Source organism: Sugiyamaella lignohabitans, chromosome A (assembly GCF_001640025.1).
Source record: "Sugiyamaella lignohabitans strain CBS 10342 chromosome A, complete sequence".
In the NCBI taxonomy this organism is placed as follows: domain Eukaryota; kingdom Fungi; phylum Ascomycota; class Dipodascomycetes; order Dipodascales; family Trichomonascaceae; genus Sugiyamaella; species Sugiyamaella lignohabitans.
This window is the reverse complement of record NC_031672.1, coordinates 5,119,379-5,136,804: the sequence shown is the minus strand read 5'-3', so window position 1 is coordinate 5,136,804 and position 17,426 is coordinate 5,119,379. Positions and strand designations below refer to the sequence as shown.

Here is a 17,426-nt window from a genome sequence, read left to right as displayed (position 1 = left end):
AATCATACGCCGCACGAGCCGCACTTAACTTGCTGTTCCGACTGCTAACCCTCCAAAAGATTGGCTGTCAGTCTTATTTGTATACCCCCAATGTCCAAACATTTTCTGAATCGCAGTCAAAATTTACGGCCCAGTTCGATGATAAAACAACTACATAGATCACAGTTTCGATCTCGCTGTTCGAGATATTCCAGAACACCTGGAACTCGGTCGCATGCAGGTGGTCAAATATCTTATCTGTATATGCGGCTCGTTATCTTTTGAAAAATATATTATCTGCCAAAAAAAATCTGGATCATACATTCTGAGCATCACATATTATACACTACAAAGATGTTGAGGACAGTGTAAGTAAAACAAAATAATCGTAGAGATGTGACAGGAAGCCAGAAATGAGACTAACTGAGTAGAAAACCTAAAAACGCTCGTGCCAAAAGAGCTTTGGAGAAAAAAGAGCCCAAACTCATTGAGAATGTCAAGCAAGCGTTATTTATTCCTGGTGCCAACTGCAACCAAGTGCTCCATGATGCCATGGTCGATTTGAGTGCTCTTAAGAAGCCAGATGCCAAGAGATTCCAAAAGAAAAATGATATCAGACCCTTTGAAGATGCTGCTTCGCTGGAGTTTTTGTCTAACAAGAACGATGCGTCGTTATTGGTGCTAGGTACTAGTAATAAAAAGAGACCCAACAACCTGACATTTGCCAGAACTTTCAACCACCAAATCTACGATATGATTGAGCTTCGTTTGGAGTCTTTCAAGTTTCTTAAGGATTTCCGCAAGCAAACCTTCAGCGTGGGTATGAAGCCCATGATGGCGTTCAACGGTCCCTTATTCGACACTCATCCCACTTACAAGCATATCAAGTCGTTGTTCCTTGACTTTTTCAGAGGTCAGGTTCTCGAGTCTCTTGACGTGGCTGGTTTACAACACGTCATTTCGATTTCTGCAGCCGAACTAGAGGAGAACAAGCCTCTGCCTGCCGTCTATTTCAGAGTTTATCTCGTAAAGTCATACAAGAGTTCGTCCGGTCCAAAAATGCCTCGAATCGAGCTCGATGAAGTTGGGCCTCGTTTTGATTTCCGCATCGGCCGTGTCCAAACTGCCGACCCTGAGATGGAGAAGGAGGCTCTCAAGAAGCCCAAGCAGCTCGAGGCTAAGACTAAGAAGAATATCGAAACTGATATCCTCGGTGATAAGGTCGGCCGTATCCACGTTGGCAAGCAGGAACTTGGCAAATTGCAAACCAGAAAGATGAAGGGTCTCAAGAAGAAGTATGACCAAGACAAAGAAGAGTCGGATTTCAGTGATGATGGCGAGCACGATGCTATTTTGGACGAGATCATCCAAGAGGTTCCCAGCAAAAAGCAGAGAGTCAACTAAAGTATTTCCTGTGCATAATGTAATTTAATTTATCTCATTTATCTATCCATTGCCAGTGCCTCCGGCGGCTGGGCTCCGCCCAGACCTGGTTGTGCTCGCTTCGCGAGCATCTTATGTGTGAGGTTTGGTGGGTTAAGAGCAGTAATTGGTGTATTGGATGTGTTAAGCGGTGAAGAAAAGTCGAAAACTCACATATAAAGTCTATTTGGTCGGCTATAGAGAACGCTGCTTCTTGTTATCTATCAGACGAAGCAAATTTCGCAAAAGCATGGCAATGGTGACCTTGCCGATAGAGGGCACGTAGAGAGCAGCGTGCTCTTTCACCTCTGGTCCAAAGTTCTTCTCACTAGAAAAGTTGATACATACAACTCCGTATTTGGTGAGCTCGACAGGGAACTTATAATCAGGGCTTGGAACACCTGTAATGATAACATCGGACTGAGCAGCTGCTTCTTTCCAATCGGTGTCAACATCAGCTACGTGGTGTTTAATTTGCTTGATTCCTTCACCTCTAGTGAATTTCTGAACTCCTGTAACATCTACTGAGTACACAGTGGCACCGTCGTTAGCCAAAAGAGCTGCCAAAGGACGACCGACAATCTCACTACGGTTAATGACAGTCACTGTCTTGCCATATAAACGGTTACCATATGGTAGAACCGAGTTGTATACAGCCAAATGCTCGAGAATCTTGACAATTGCTAATGGGGTACATGGCAGAATACTCTTCTGGGTCTTTTCCTTATCAAGGAATCGAATGTTGTGATACATGTTGGAGATGTAGATATGACTCAAGCCTTCAACATCCTTCTGTGGAGAGAGCACTTGTTGCAGATACTGATCTTGACGGTTGCCAAAAACAGGGAAGTATACCATAATACCGTCAACCAAGTCATCTTCATTGGCTTGGAGAATGCCTTCTTCCAAATCTTCCTTATCCAGAGTTCTTAGTTCGTACTCGAAACCAATTTCCTCAGAAGTCTTCTTCGTCCAATCAGCATACTTGACAGCAGCAGGATCTGAATTGGCCAAAAATCCAACCAGCTTGGGCTTTCGATCGAGTTTCTCAAGACCCTGACGCAATTCCTCGATGAATGGCTTGGCTACTGTGCTAGCCAGAACCGTCTCTGGTACCTCGTTAGCTCCGGTGTTCATACAGCATCACACGTTTCTCACATCATATCTCGCGAATCATATTTCCCTCGAATCACATTTCCTAAATTCAATAAAGATGGAAAATTCTTTAAAGAAAACAACTGGGAATAAAAAAAACTGGAAAAAGATCCAATGGTTCTGGGGACTGGGACTCTGCCCCAGTCTCTAATGTGGGTTCTTTCACTGGATCTTTTATGACTCCAAGGATTAATTATTTCTGCTGCATTCACTTACTGCAAGAAGTGGGATTAGCTGGTTTACTGGCGGTAGAACTCATGACTGTTTAATTGTAATTCGCCTTGGCCGTTCCAAATAAATTTCGAGCACTTCGAGCGATGTTCGATAACCAACTGAAACCTTCCTGATATCAACTACGCAGATCCCAGCACAATTTTTTAAGTTGACCGACCCTGCATAAACATTTGCATCTGACTACAGCCTCGCTAATCACGGTCTTACATCTGGGACTTGAACTGAACTCCACTTCAACTATACTGTCACAATTAAAACAGGTGTAAAAGATAATTGAGTTTTCGAACCCTTGATACGATTTCCTGAACAGAAATCACACAAAACTTTTTTGATTTATATAGCACGATTTTCAATTCAACTCGCTCACTATAACACCGAGACGAATGACACATGCTTATATGCTCGTAAACGCCGCTGGGTCACACCTCTATCTGTTGAGTTGGCGGCACGGGTAAACATATCAGTATCTGTGCAGAACGTCCACCGTATAATTTAGCGTGAGCAATAATTAGCGAGGTGTTTACCTTGGTATTTAATTTGTCTTTTGCAAAGAGAGGGCCAGCGTTGTACTTTTAAGCACGGTAGGTTTTTAAGATTCTTTTATAAGAGTGTTTAACGGAACAGTCAGAATTTCCTCGAGAACAGCACAAAGCAATACTAACCCCACAGTTTGACGGTCAGGTCAGACGGCAGAGTACAGGTGCGCTTGATCAGGTGAGACTTATCCATTCTTTTCGTTCGACGCAATTACAACAAAGAGTATTTTGATATTGGAACTATCAGAGAGTATTTCTATATTGCTATTGTTTGTGTGGAATCAGTTTTCTCTATATTTTACAGCCTGTCAGGGGTAGATCAGTAAATCAAAAATCTGTCTCATTTGGCTGGTGTATTAGGTCTATCAAGCTTGGACGTTGTGATCTCTATAAATTGCACTAAACGTGTCAACAGTTTTGTTCTAATTGTGAGCCGTCACGACTACAGCTTCTAGTGCTGGCCTGGCTTGAAAGATAGGAGCTTTATGATTTGAAGCCAGTCATGTCGCGAAACGGAGCTCAATCAAGACCTGAAATGGTCCAGCTTGACCGAACAGAATATGTTTTTGATGAAACCGGACGAGGAACACCATCATCCACTTTTTTTAAACGACTGGCTTCTTACAAAGATAGGTAGGTTTTTTTTTTCTTGAATGAGGCTATGGGAGCTGCCATACAGAATGGAACATTATCTAACATGTACAGCACAACAGAGAAGCATGAATCCGACCCAAAGGTTATAGGAGCAGCATACTCGCATGCTGACGCTCTGCGTATGGACCAATTGTAAGTAGGGTGGCCCTAACAGATTTTATTTGGGTAGTATGAAGTGGACGGCGAAGTAGACTAACAAGACTAGATCAATAACATCGCCAAAAGACTCGACAACAAGCCTCAGTTTGGGTACTAAGAGTAAAGACAAATCATATCTTGACCTGGACGACGATTGGGATGCAAATGTTGACCACAACTTAGTTCTACAGAGAAAAGTAGAAAAGTCGATAGAAAATGTCCCGTCACGTCCGTCATCGACAAGCTCGAGCAGAGATCTCTATAATATGACTACGGGACCAGGTAATGGTGCTAATGGATCGTCTAACACCTTGAAATCACAGTTTGATGGCATTATCAAGGACCCCGCCAACTCATTATATTCTATTCGACCCAACAGCGCAAGACCATCTCGAAAATCGACTTCATCTCCAATATCATCAACAGATCATTTGGATGACGAGACAAAATCAAACGCTGAATTAGAAGAGATCAATTCAAGATACTCACGCATAGCACGATTCAAAAAAATACTACAAGCTACAAATGTAGACCTAAATGATTTAAAACGACTGGCTTGGTCAGGGATACCCGAAGAATTACGTCCCATGTCATGGCAACTTCTCCTCGGTTATCTACCTACCAATGCCGAACGACGGGTGTCTACGTTGGCTAGAAAGCGCAAAGAATATCTGGATGGTGTTTCACAAGCATTTTCTAGTGGTCTTGATCAGGTTATGTGGCATCAAATTTCTATTGACGTTCCAAGAACCAATCCACATATCAAACTGTACGGGTTCGAATCGACTCAGAGAGCCTTAGAACGCATTTTATATCTATGGGCTATTCGGCATCCTGCTTCGGGATATGTCCAAGGCATCAATGATCTGGTGACTCCGTTTTTCCAAACTTTTTTATCTGCATACATAGACGGAGACCCAGAAACGTGTGATCCAGGTACCCTGCCAAAAAGTGTCCTTGATGTGGTAGAAGCAGACAGCTTCTGGTGCTTAACGAAGCTTCTAGACGGTATTCAAGATAATTATATTCATGCACAACCAGGAATCCAGCGACAAGTAGCAGAGCTCCGTGATCTCACGCAAAGAATAGATGCACAGCTCTTTAAACACTTGCAAGAAGAAAACGTAGAGTTCATGCAGTTCAGTTTCAGATGGATGAATTGTTTGCTCATGCGCGAGGTGAGTGTTAAGAATACTATTCGAATGTGGGATACCTATCTGGCCGAAGGCTCAGATGGGTTTTCCAAGTTCCATGTCTATGTCTGTGCAGCATTCTTGGTCAAGTGGAGCCCAGCTATTTTGCGAATGGATTTCCAAGAAGTCATGATGTTCCTACAGGCTCTACCGACTAAAGACTGGGACGAGAAAAACATCGAGCTGCTGCTGAGTGAAGCATTCATGTGGCAATCATTATTTAAGAACGCGTCGGCACATCTAAGGTGATCTGCCATGGCCGCTAGTATATCATGGCATTTATGTAACTATGTAACCCCATTATACAGATTAGATTGACAGGAGACATGAGCCAGTTGCTAGGTATGACGGAGAGGCGATATGAGACATGGAGAATTTGATTCTAGTGAGACTGGCCACGGAAAGAGTGACCTGAACTCTCTATGTAGATAGTCAATAGTGAGAAATGCATTTATATAATGATCCATGCGACGGTTATCACAGCTTGTACACCTTGAGAGGAGACCCACTTGTATTTCCACAGACCATCCTTCTCTGGATTCCACGAGGCTCCAACACTTGTCTGAATAGCACCTACAGTTGACTCATTTACCAGAGACACCGACACAATGTATTTGTACGATTTGGACTGGTTGTTCAGTTCAGTCAGGATCTCGCCCTTGAATTGTTAGTGACACTATCATCTGACAAGACACAGACCCATTGAAATTGACTATAAAAATCTTTCACTTACAATAATCTTTTCATTCCAAGCTCTGACCTCCTCTGAATTATAGGTTTCTTCACCGACTACCTTGGTACACGCGGTTTGGCAAATCTCGGTCAGAGAATCTGGCGATATTGGCTACGGCGTTTCGTTAGTATAAGCTACTAAACCAATTTCTAAACCCTACTAACACTTGATCCTGAAAGTTTCGGCACATTCTCATAAAGCCTAACAGCCGACGACGCCATGACTAGTCCGTTCCTCTGTGGATGGGGGTATTAGATACTCACTCTAATCAACATGCCCACCTATCGGTGTACTCTAATTCACGTGACTACCGGTTCGTTTCTGAATCCCCCACGCTCGAAATCAACCCCGCATACCCCCTCCAGCTGATCACTACCCCGCATGCCCACGCTATGCTTGTTAGGGTCTTATATCGTCCCCTCTTTCCCCACTTGTTGACACTATTTCGAAATCAGACCGGTTAACGGCGTCTGAAAAAGCTTGTCAAGCAGAATAAGTAGATCCAGGAAAACCTACCGTAATTTGAATGCAAGCCTCGTGATAATACAACCAAAACTATATTCAGTTTTCTATCCTTGATAAGAATTTAGCTTAAGGCGGCTTTTGATAGAAATGTCTGCAAACGTTCACACCCTCATTTGAAACAGCTTTAATCCTGATTAAGGAGTCGACAATCCTGAAAAATGTCGTTTCGACGGAGAGACACTCTCCGATACAGCTGCAGCTTCAATGCTAGGTAATTTATTTTGGGCGTCGGGCTTTGTCGGGTTGGCATGTGTATTAGAGATGCCATCGCACAGCAAGCTGCTCGGTAACTTCCCCCCACTCGAGCCAAAGTCACCATTCCATCGTGCTTCATCTTGCTTGACTCAGGGTCATCGCTGGAAAAACCATGCATGAATTCAGGGGAACCTCCCCACTATTCCCAAATAAGGTTGCCGGGGTGGGGGCAGTTGATTCAACTGATACGATTTGAGCTCTAATTGTGAGACACTTGTCGTGACTCTGCGGTGATTTATGTTTTAATTAGTCGGTCTGTGGGGGATATACCTTTGTATCTGGTTTAAAGTAGTTTTTATGCGGCAAATCGGACGGAATTTAGGCAGTCGCCTTGTAACATCGGCGCAAATCTCCGGAATCACACCAACCACTGCTCTTTTTTACTGGATATCGGAGTTTAAAGCGGTTTTATCTGATAATAATATAGCCTATAGTAAAAAAATAATATATAATCATCCAAGACAGCTGTTATTTGTAATATATTTTATCTTACAATCGTAGCTCTGTTTTTGGTCAGCCGGTAAAATCAGAACCATGGTCGACACTAAAGTAACTTCGACACATGATGTCGAATATGTTGACGATGTCAGCATTGATGAGAATATTAAAGGAAATGTTCAAGAAGCACAAGTTTTCTCTGCTGCTATGGAAGAGGCTCTCCGTAAGGATAAGCCTCAACCATGGAGCAAGGGTATGATTAAGTTATATCTGATTTTGGCGGTTGGATATCTCTGTTCTGCCACCAATGGTTTTGATGCCAATACTTTTGGTGGTGTTCTTGCTATGCCAAATTTTAACGATTTCTTCAATTCCCATGGTGGTAGTACTCAGGGTCTAATTGCGTCTATTTATGTAATTGGAAATATGATTGGTTCTCTTCCTCCTGGACCAATGGCCGATGCTTGGGGAAGAAAAGTTCCTATTGCCGTTGGATCTTTTGTAGCTGTCATCGGTATTATTCTCCAGGCTGCTGCTCAAAATACATCAATGTTGATTGGTGGAAGATTTCTTTTAGGATTCGGTGTTGGTTTTGTTCAAAGTACTGGTCCTGCTTATTGTATTGAACTTGCTCATCCTGCATACAGAGGTATCCTTGTCGGTCTCTATCAATCATGTTTCTTTGTAGGTACTATTCTGACAACTTGGTTGGAATTCGGTCTCTATTATATTGGAGACAGTCCCGTCACATGGAGATTCCCCTTAGCTTTCCAATGTGTTCCTTCTGTTATCATTCTCTGTTTCATTTACTGGTGTCCTGATACCCCCAGATGGTATATGTCCAAGGGTCAGGACGAGAAGGCATTGGAAATCTTAGCCAAGTATCATGCTGATGGTAATAGAGAAAGCCCTATCGTGACCTTCCAAATGGCCGAGATTAGAGCTGCTATCGATGCTGAAGATACAGGAAAGCGATGGTTCGATATTAGAGACTTTTTGTTTACAAAGTCAGGAAGATATAGATTGTTCCTTCTATGGGCCGTTGCCTGGTTTAGTCAGCTTGATTTACCTCCTACATCTTACTATTTCCCTATTATGGTCAAGACTGCTGGTATCACTAATGTTAGAATCCAACTCTTGCTTAACGCTATTCAAACACCCATTATGTTTGTATGTGCCATTACTGGATCTCGCTTTGCTGTTGACAGTATGGGTAGAAGAAAACTATTTATACTCGCAAGTACAGGTATGACCCTTTCTCTGATTGTTATTACTGCCTGTTCTGCATTGCAAGAGGGCCGTCCTGCTGTTGGTGGTACTGGTATTGCATTCTTGTACGTCTTTTTAGTCACGTTCTCATTTGGATGGACACCTTTACAAGCTTTGTATTCTAGTGAAATTCTCTCTACCGAATGGCGTACTCGTGGTTTGGCCATTTACAACTTGTTGACCAACTGTGCTGGGTTCATCAACACCTACGTCCCACCTGTAGCAATTCAAAATGTAGGTTACCGTTTCTACATTTTTTACATTGTTTGGGATGTTGTAGGTATTATTACCATTTACTTCACTTTTGTTGAGACTAGAGGTCGTACTTTGGAAGAGATTGAAGAGATCTTTAAGGATCCACACCCTGTCAGATTTTCCAAACAAAAGCAAACCGTTCTTATCAATGAGTCTGGTGATGTTTACATGGCTGAATAAGAGAGTTCGTCTCTTTTGGTTGTACAATGGAATATTTTTTAATTCCCGTTCATATGTTTTGTAGTTCTTATATATAATGGTTGATGTAATAAATGACTTGGATGATGATCCTTGACAGGATTGGCATTGCATATCTAATGCAAGATAACATGCAATCAGTTGTAATCAGTTACACTGGATTGAGATTCTGAGAGTAGATATCATTTTATACCTAAGCTCAAAATAAAGCTTAGTATACATTATACTATAATTTATATTTGGATGCCAAAGCAAAAAATAAATACTAAACTCTGGTCATCGCTCCTTATACATTTCAGAGACACTAGTAAAGCTGTTAAGATAAGCTGTTAAATATGAAATCTCTCCTTTTTTTCTCTGGTGAGAGAAACCAACCAGCCCAAAATATTCTCTACAACAAGCATAATCTGGTAGCTACTGATATTGAATTCCCATCATACTCCGACCCCCCTCAGTAGCTTGTCAAAGGTGGTCTTGGCGAGTTATATTACGTCTGCCAATAGCGCCATCACGTGATACGGTATGCCGAAAAGTGGAGTAAGTGGGCACGGGAGTTGAGATTGGGATCAACTTCATCCCGAGATATAGGTAAGCAGCCCTGTCTCAAACTCAACGAGTTACTAGTTAGTGTGGCCTTTACTTGGTTTTGAAATATACCGGAATTTGAGAATACTGAATAAAGAGCTTAACAGTTTTGACAAAGCTGGGAACTTTATAAGTCAATAGTTTTCACGAACAAATTTCCAGAATGAAGGTGTCATCAAGGTTAACATCATGTGAATCTTGTAGAAAGCTAAAGAGAAAATGCGATTTCTTACAAAGTGAAGGTGGGCCATGTTCCAACTGCAAAATGAGGAACATTGGCCATTTATGTTCTTTTGGAAAGGATACTGATAGTTTAAAGAGATTGAACTCACTATCGTCAGCGACCCCATCAGGTTTTTCAATTTCCAGTGTTGATTCTACTTCTTCAACTGCATCATCACCAGTTGATGTACCAGAAGCAAAGAGACCAAAAGTTGAGCGTGAAGGATATGCTGTCAAACACAACGATGAACCATCAGCAGTTCTTAATGTCAATACCAAGCTTCCTCTGAAATTCCTGACATCATGTGTCATGAAGTACTCAAGAAATACTGAAGTGTCATATTTTCTAGATTTCGACCAACTTATGATAACAATAGTAGAGTTGGGTGGCCCATCATCTTGGAATGGTGTTGACGCAAAGAACGATACTGCTACTCTTACAGACTCTAGAGACCCTCGAGGACAAGTTCCCATGGACCACCCTCTTACTCCTCCTTCTCCGCAGTCAAGTTCAAAGCAAAAGATAGGTTGGACGATAGATATGGCGTCAATCTCTCTTCTTTACATGGTATGTGCAAGTGTCATCGTAAGAAGAGGTGCTAAGGTTGGAGCAGCTAGTAATTTCAGGGGCACACGAGAACAGTTGGCTCGCGAGCTTGTTGATATACATGAGCGAGCATTCAACCAATGCAATACCATATGCCTTAAACTTTGTCAGTCGTTGATAATGAGGTCTGTCTACCATGCTACTCTTGATCAGAGTAAACTGGGATGGGAGTATTTCGAAAAAGCAGCTAGAATGTTTGATCAATTGCCAACTCCGTCTCCAAGTGAAGATTTCAAATATTCCCAATCATACAATGGTACCCTGGTATTTCTAGCATATTTGGAGTCTACGCTATCGGTATATGCCAATAAGGCATTTATTTGGACAGATAGGATCCTTAACTTCCATTTGGATGAAGATCTCAATGACTTTCCTCTTCGAAGAAGATTGAAGACCATCCAATACACCAGAAAAGTGCAGGAAATTATCGCCAAAGCTGCTGAGGGTAGCCCCGCTTATGAAGAACAAGATGCACTCGAGGAAGAAATGATTAAATTTGTTGACGATCTGGACAGGCTTGAAGGGACCATTTTGCCCTACGGACAAATGTTTTCGTTGATTTCTCTTATTAAACTTCGAACGCATATGCTTATGAGACTCGATCCAACACAAGAGTCAGATGAGCTGACACGGAATAAGTACCTGGTCAGATTGTCTGAACATGGCCAACGGGTTGTTAAATATCTCCAAAATGTGACCGAGGTGTGGTATCCAAAAAATACCAGACGGACAAGCATAGTATTTATTGGATCGTCACAATTCTTGGCAGTACATTTGTTCCAAGGACTAACCTGTTTGTGGATATTGTCTGCACTTACACACTCAGAGCCTGATGGTTTAGTGTTTCAAAACATTCGAGATGATATCTGGCAGAGCATACAGAGATTCCGGAATGACATGAAGATTTGTAGAAGAACGCATATTCTTTTCAAGGGAATCGACTTCTTATCAAATGCGCACCACGAGGGTAACCTTACAAAGATCCCCGACGAGTTTCACAGGGGTATTGAGGTTATTGCCAAAATTTGGAACGAGTCGCTGGAGGCACCTTGGAAGGCATTTCAATCCAGTTTTGGTGATGCAACATTATGGTCATTCTTGCTTTCTCAAAGTACATTTGACGAGACAGTAGAGGTCATGCTTAACAGCAATGAACTTCGTCTGAATTAGGAGGGAACGGTCAGTGAGGTAATGCTATTTATTTGTGTAATTAATGAGAATATATGAAGTGGTATCACTCTGTCTCCTCTAGTAAGCTCGCGAAGCGAGCACAACCAGGTCCCGGCCGAGACCCGGTCGCCGGAGGGCAAAACATCCTTGTAGACTATTTGCTGACGACGACTTCTAGCAGCGGTCCGCAATCATAACCTTGTCCATTGCTGAGGTCAACGAGAGTGCTGTCACCAAGGGTATGAATTCCGGGGGACAAAGCCAAGATGGTGATAGTAGCCTCGAAGCAGGCTTGAGGCAGCAGAGGGCCAATTCGTACATCGTTCACCAAACAAACAATTCCCTTGTCCTGAACAGTACGTGAGCCGACCATACGTTTGAGAACAGAGCGGTCTATAACAGGAAATGCTTGAATATTTTTAGAGGTTGCTGATGTTGGTGTAGAAATGGTAGCCATCCTGTCACTGGAAACAGGTGTTTCGCGAGATTGAAAGAATAATGTCAGATTCCTTGTGACCGGAGCACGATTGACGGCAAATACTTTCCATTCGAATGTCTCGCCAACTTTGACAGCACTTGGACCAGTAAAAGATAAGGTGAGATTCGTTAGCAATGGACGGGTGGTTCGAGCAGCAGCGTTTGAACTGTTTAGTGACAGGTTGCTCGAGGTCCGATTAAGTGGCCGTCCTGCTCGTCGAATGGGGACAGTGTCATGCGAATTTGTATTGTTTATTAGTGGTGATTGTACCGCCGTGGGTACTAATGAGTTATTGGCATTTTCAAAATTAACAGTCGTGTCCCATTTAGTCTTGACATGGGGAGATGATGGCTGGGGTTCTAAAGAGTTGGATTCCTTTCCAATACCGTTGATAGACGGGAAGCAGTCGATATTTATAGTAACAGGAGTGGCTCTTCCACCACTGGTGCCGTATATTCCCTCTATGCTATAACTGAGAACGAGATTTTCACCAGGTCGGAGCCATTGAGGCAGCTGAATTGGACCCAGTCGGTATACAGTGCCATCGTTCAGCTCCAGGCCAACAGAAGTTATCAGCACATCGACTTTGGCAGTTTCTCCACAAGTAATTTCAATACTTGCAATAAGATTTTCGCTATCTCCTCCACCCGATAATATAGCACATCTCAATCGTAAGTTCAATGCTGGATATACAGGAATTACGAGTTCAGATGAAGCTAACTGGACGTCATTGTCAGTATCAAGATGTGGAGAAGAAATAGGCGAGGTTCTGCGACTTCCTACCTTATTGACAACAGGAGGAGTCACTACAGTATCAGTCAGTGGTAGAGGCTTTTGGACTATTGTTGAGGTCGTCGAGGTTGTGACCATTCCAGCGGCAGCAGAGCTGGCTACTACATCTGTAGAATGTGGCTCTCCAAAAGATAGAGCTTCGAATAAGTTGGCTTTGCCAATGGGTAACAAGTCCTCAAATTGCTTTGATTTCATTGCTACGTTTCTAACTGAAGAAACCTCAGTGTCACTGCCATGCATTTGTTCACTGGTCGGTTTGCTGGTATCAAAAGCAAGATCATGACCAGCCGCTAACTTGGCTACCGAGTCAATAACCAATTTAGGTTGTAGTAATCGAGATCTAGGATGATTTACAGGTATGTGTAGTGACCAAATAGCAGCATTAGCAGTCGAACTGACGAGATGTTCTTTTGTGATAGTTCGAGAGAAGATGGCATGAACTCTGTCTCGAGGCTGTGGATATGGCGAATTAGGAGTATGATTTAAGTTTCGGGTTTGATTTTGGCTAGATGGTGCTAGTCCAACTACCTTTACTTCAACTTGTATCGTAATTGTATCCACAAGCACCTCTACATCTTCTCCAGTCAATTCGAAATATGCAACAATCTCCTCGTCATAAAATACCTGACTCCGTGTCACTCTGTTTGACAGCTCTAATTTATCATTTTCTTTATCTTCAATTTTATCTTCAATTTTAGTTGCAACTTTGTTTTCAACTTTGTTTGCAATTCTATTTTCAGGGTCTCCGTCCTCTTCAATTGTTTTACCATTCTCATTACTGGCATCCAGTTTTGTACCAACCGTCTCTGTGTCACTTGGCTCTTTACCACTTGACTCTCTAGCAGTGACAGTATCGACATTGGCGGTCTCGGCCTGACCTGGCACGTAGACTTTCAGAACATACGATACAGCCTTAGTCTGACTCTGATTCGCCGTCTTTACAGAAGACTCGTCATTAGTAGTCATATCGGACACGCCAATAATATCCCAATCACGCAATTGGCAGTTCGCGTCCTATTACAACTTCTACAACAACCCTGCTGATATGAATGATCTACTCCTGCTACCTGTAACCACGCCTGTATCTCCAGCAGCAGAATCTCAGTCTCACCCTCACTCTCTCACTATAAATCACTACTCACTATAACTCATACCTGCCTCTACTATACATACGGTTTAGGGTATATATCCCAAAAATAGCCAATTTCCACAGATACAACTCACGTGAGCAGCGAGCAGAATCTTGAAATTTAAGGTCTTCGGAGCTGTTCTGCAATGTTCTCTCCTTCTTATTGCTTCAAACCTTAACAAACATCATTGGAATCAAACCCAAAAAATATTATTTATAAGTCCATTTTAACATCTGGACTTTTTTCAATTTTACATTCTCCAAGAACTTTACAACACAAAATAACGACAAAATGAGTAACATGGGATGGGACGACGTCACCGTTGTGGGATCAAAGGCCCGAGTCGGAGGTGGTGGCCCCAGAGCCACAGTTGCGAGATCACAAGCTGAAATCAATGCTGCCAAGAGATCTGGAGCCGTTCTTTCTGTTGAGAAGAAGTACACCACTGGTAACAAGACGGCCTCGAGCGAAGGTCAACGTCTGACCAAGATTGACCGTGAGAACGAGGTGGCTCCCCCTGCCAAGATCAGTATGGACGTCGGCCGTGCTTTACAGAAGGCTCGTCAAGACAAGAACTTAACACAAAAGGATCTTGCCACCCGTGTCAACGAAAAGCCCACCGTCATCAACGACTACGAGGCCGGTAGAGCCGTTCCCAACCAACAACTTTTGGCCAAGATCGAGAGAGTGGTCGGTGTCAAGCTGAGAGGCAAGGACATCGGTGCTCCTCTCGGCGGTCCCAAGAAGAAATAAACCAACTCCCGGCATATCCATTCCTTTCACGACCCCTTTTCTTTGATTGTTTTATGTAGTTAACGGCGCATAGTTTATCACACAAACGTGGCTCTGGGTGCCTCCGGCGGCCGGGCTCCGCCCGGACCCGTAGCAACTCCGCTTCGCAGAGTTGGGTATTGGGGACCCCCGAAGGAACGACTCGAGCGGAGCGAGAGGAGCAGTGGGGTCTGGGGCGAAGCCCCAGCCGCCGGAGGCATGCCCCCCGCTCCCCTGTTAACAGAAGCTAATATACAGTTTTCGAGTTTAGAATAAATAATGGCCAGTCAGCTCATGAGCTCGTCGTTATCCCTGTTGTTGGAGTCCGATGGTGGCGACTGCTGACTGTGGTCGCCAGGTGATTTGTCGTAGTTGGCTGGTGGCGGTGGAAGGAGCGATGACGGTGTGGGTGTGTTTGAAGAACGCTGACCGCTCACTATAGTGCCGACATCGGTCTCCTCGAACGGTCGCAGCATGGTTTCGAGAGTGACTGACACTGGAAGTGCCGAGGTGATGAATCCCAGTCCGCCAAAGTCAGAGTCGAGGTCGATAGGTAGCACCTTAGATACACCTTCTAGAAACCATACCTTTTCCTTCATCTCGGACGTGAACGATCTCACTAGTTTGTAGTACACACGGATGATGCGTTTGGCGCCGTCGTCACCTTTACCCAGCAGCTCGAGCAGATTGCGATCTAGCAGTGCTGGGAACGAGAATACTCGTAGAATGAAATCAGACTTATATCGCTGATGGAACAGTTTATCGATATACACCAGTGTTTGAAAGTACGGTGAGCTTGTGTGAACAGGGTACAGATCTTTCAGGTCGTCGTCAAAACATGCCAAACCAGACATTCCAGACAATGCACCAGCTACCACCGGAAGACCTCCTTGCTGGAGCAGAAGCTGAGTTGCGGCGGCATTGGGTGATGTAACACTTGTTCCTCCAGAAAGTGCACTCAGAGCAGGACTCGTGCTATTGCTATTACCACTCTCTGAGTTCAGACTGCCAGTGACTGGAGTCTCTCCAGCAGTAGCAGAAGCAGCAGCAGCACTTCCACCAAATGGAGAATTGCTTCCAACAAGATTGCCAAGTCCAGCCAGATCACCCAAGTTACTCAAATTCAGACCATTCAACCCAGCCAGTGCATTGATCCCGTTGATGTTATTGATGTTGTTCATGTTACCCATGCTACCAGCGGCACTGACAACATTTATTCCTTCTTCTAACAGACTGGCTTCCAAACCTCTCAGCCCACCAAGTCCCAAACCAGCCAAACCACCTAATCCACCAAGTCCACTATTGGCAATCAGCTGGGAAATACCCGCCAGCCCGCCTTTCGTATCTGCTAGGTCGCTTAAATCCACATTCACGAGCCGGAAAAATCGACTTTCTGGTGGAAGTGGTCCTACTGCCAATAAAATAGTGGCTGCTCCACGAACATGATGTAACCAAGCAGATGGAGGTAGACTGCTGGGAGACATTTCGTCTGGTAATGCGGCATTGGCCAGGGCGTCTAATATAAGCAGAACAGACGCTGCCACTAAAGGGTCGACATTCTGGGGCGTCACCTGTTGAACTTCTTCCCTTAATAATCGTAGGGCCTCTCCTCTATGTACAGTGACTGCATCGTCATACATGCCTTTATGAGTTCGTGATAAATGGGTTGCTGAGAATGTTAGTAGACACCTCATCAAGAATGGATATTCAAATGCTAGTGCTGGAACGTCTTCACCCCACACTTCTTCGTTTGATATTCCCGCTGACGTTATTGTTTTCCATACAACTGTTGTATAGTTGTAAAACAGTTTCAGGTCTACCATATTAAGCGGTCCGTTGGAATACGACACTTTGGCTACTTGATCTGTGGTGAATGAACATTCAAGACCTAAGTGATCGCAGTTTTTACATCTCGGGTGCGTCTCATCACACTTGACTCTTCTTTTTTTGCAATTGCTACATCCTCTTCTTGATTTGCTATGTGGTCTTCTTTTCACGGGTCTACCTGACGAAGGAGTATCTGCAGTGGCATTTCCAGTGAAACTTGGTCCTGCCGAACTGGCGCTAGCACTTGTAGCACCATTGACTGCCGAAAACCCTGCTCGTCTAACCTCTTCTCTAGAATCATCTCTAGCATCAGCTTTGGCACCGGCCTCAGTATCTGCTTCAGCATCAGCACCAACACTTGTTGGATTCTCAATTCCTAGATCACTGCCGCTGTCTCTTTTTCGTCGTCCAATTACCGAGTTAGCTCCACCACCATCAGAATCTGAAAACCCGCCAGGTGAGATCACACTGTTATTATTACCAGACAATCTCCTCGAGCTGTTGCTAGTGGACGTTGAGTCTGCAGCAGTAGCAGCAGGAACTGACAGGCGATTGTGATCCAGTTTCCGCTTACCACTGTCGTCTTCATCTGACGACGCAGTGGTGGTCTCAATCTTGATTTTCTTGCTAGCTTTGGGACCTGACATGTCTGGTGATGTTCCGGGGTTCCGGGGCAACAAGTACTTTGTCAATTACGACCAAACACGACAAGCCAGCAAATGGCATGTCCCTAATCGCGATCTGTGATTCGTGTAAATAACTTCTGTGCCAATCAATTATGTATGAGGATTATAATTCCAGACTTATTAGCTTCTTACTGGCTAGTCGTCAGTCACTCAGTCACTCAGTCAATCAATGAG

The 17,426-nt window shown here is 43.7% G+C and overlaps 7 protein-coding genes across 7 annotated transcripts; 4 read left to right on the top strand and 3 right to left on the bottom strand.

Annotated features, from left to right (window-relative positions):
* Positions 1 to 531: 531 nt before the first annotated feature.
* Positions 532 to 1,383, top strand: RPF2 (Rpf2p; the record flags this gene model as incomplete). Its single annotated transcript, XM_018878582.1, has 1 exon — positions 532 to 1,383. One exon carries the CDS (start codon positions 532 to 534, stop codon positions 1,381 to 1,383), a length of 852 nt encoding a protein of 283 aa, XP_018735871.1.
* A 213-nt stretch (positions 1,384 to 1,596) lies between these two features.
* On the bottom strand, positions 1,597 to 2,538 carry MTD1 (methylenetetrahydrofolate dehydrogenase (NAD(+)); the record flags this gene model as incomplete). The annotated part of the gene is made up of 1 exon (XM_018878581.1): positions 1,597 to 2,538. One exon carries the CDS (start codon positions 2,536 to 2,538, stop codon positions 1,597 to 1,599), a length of 942 nt encoding a protein of 313 aa, XP_018735870.1.
* Positions 2,539 to 4,384: 1,846 nt separating this feature from the next.
* On the top strand, positions 4,385 to 5,560 carry GYP1 (Gyp1p; the record flags this gene model as incomplete). Its single annotated transcript, XM_018878580.1, has 1 exon — positions 4,385 to 5,560. One exon carries the CDS (start codon positions 4,385 to 4,387, stop codon positions 5,558 to 5,560), a length of 1,176 nt encoding a protein of 391 aa, XP_018735869.1.
* Positions 5,561 to 7,358: 1,798 nt separating this feature from the next.
* Positions 7,359 to 8,966, top strand: STL1 (glucose-inactivated glycerol proton symporter STL1; the record flags this gene model as incomplete). Its single annotated transcript, XM_018878579.1, has 1 exon — positions 7,359 to 8,966. The coding sequence occupies one exon, from the start codon at positions 7,359 to 7,361 to the stop codon at positions 8,964 to 8,966; it is 1,608 nt and encodes a 535-aa protein (XP_018735868.1).
* Positions 8,967 to 11,722: 2,756 nt separating this feature from the next.
* Positions 11,723 to 13,804, bottom strand: AWJ20_1680 (Uncharacterized protein C14F5.02; the record flags this gene model as incomplete). Its single annotated transcript, XM_018878578.1, has 1 exon — positions 11,723 to 13,804. One exon carries the CDS (start codon positions 13,802 to 13,804, stop codon positions 11,723 to 11,725), a length of 2,082 nt encoding a protein of 693 aa, XP_018735867.1.
* A 455-nt stretch (positions 13,805 to 14,259) lies between these two features.
* MBF1 (Mbf1p) lies at positions 14,260 to 14,721 on the top strand (the record flags this gene model as incomplete). Its single annotated transcript, XM_018878576.1, has 1 exon — positions 14,260 to 14,721. The coding sequence occupies one exon, from the start codon at positions 14,260 to 14,262 to the stop codon at positions 14,719 to 14,721; it is 462 nt and encodes a 153-aa protein (XP_018735866.1).
* Positions 14,722 to 15,026: 305 nt separating this feature from the next.
* Positions 15,027 to 17,213, bottom strand: UPC2 (Upc2p; the record flags this gene model as incomplete). The annotated part of the gene is made up of 1 exon (XM_018878575.1): positions 15,027 to 17,213. The coding sequence occupies one exon, from the start codon at positions 17,211 to 17,213 to the stop codon at positions 15,027 to 15,029; it is 2,187 nt and encodes a 728-aa protein (XP_018735865.1).
* Between the last annotated feature and the right edge of the window lie 213 nt (positions 17,214 to 17,426).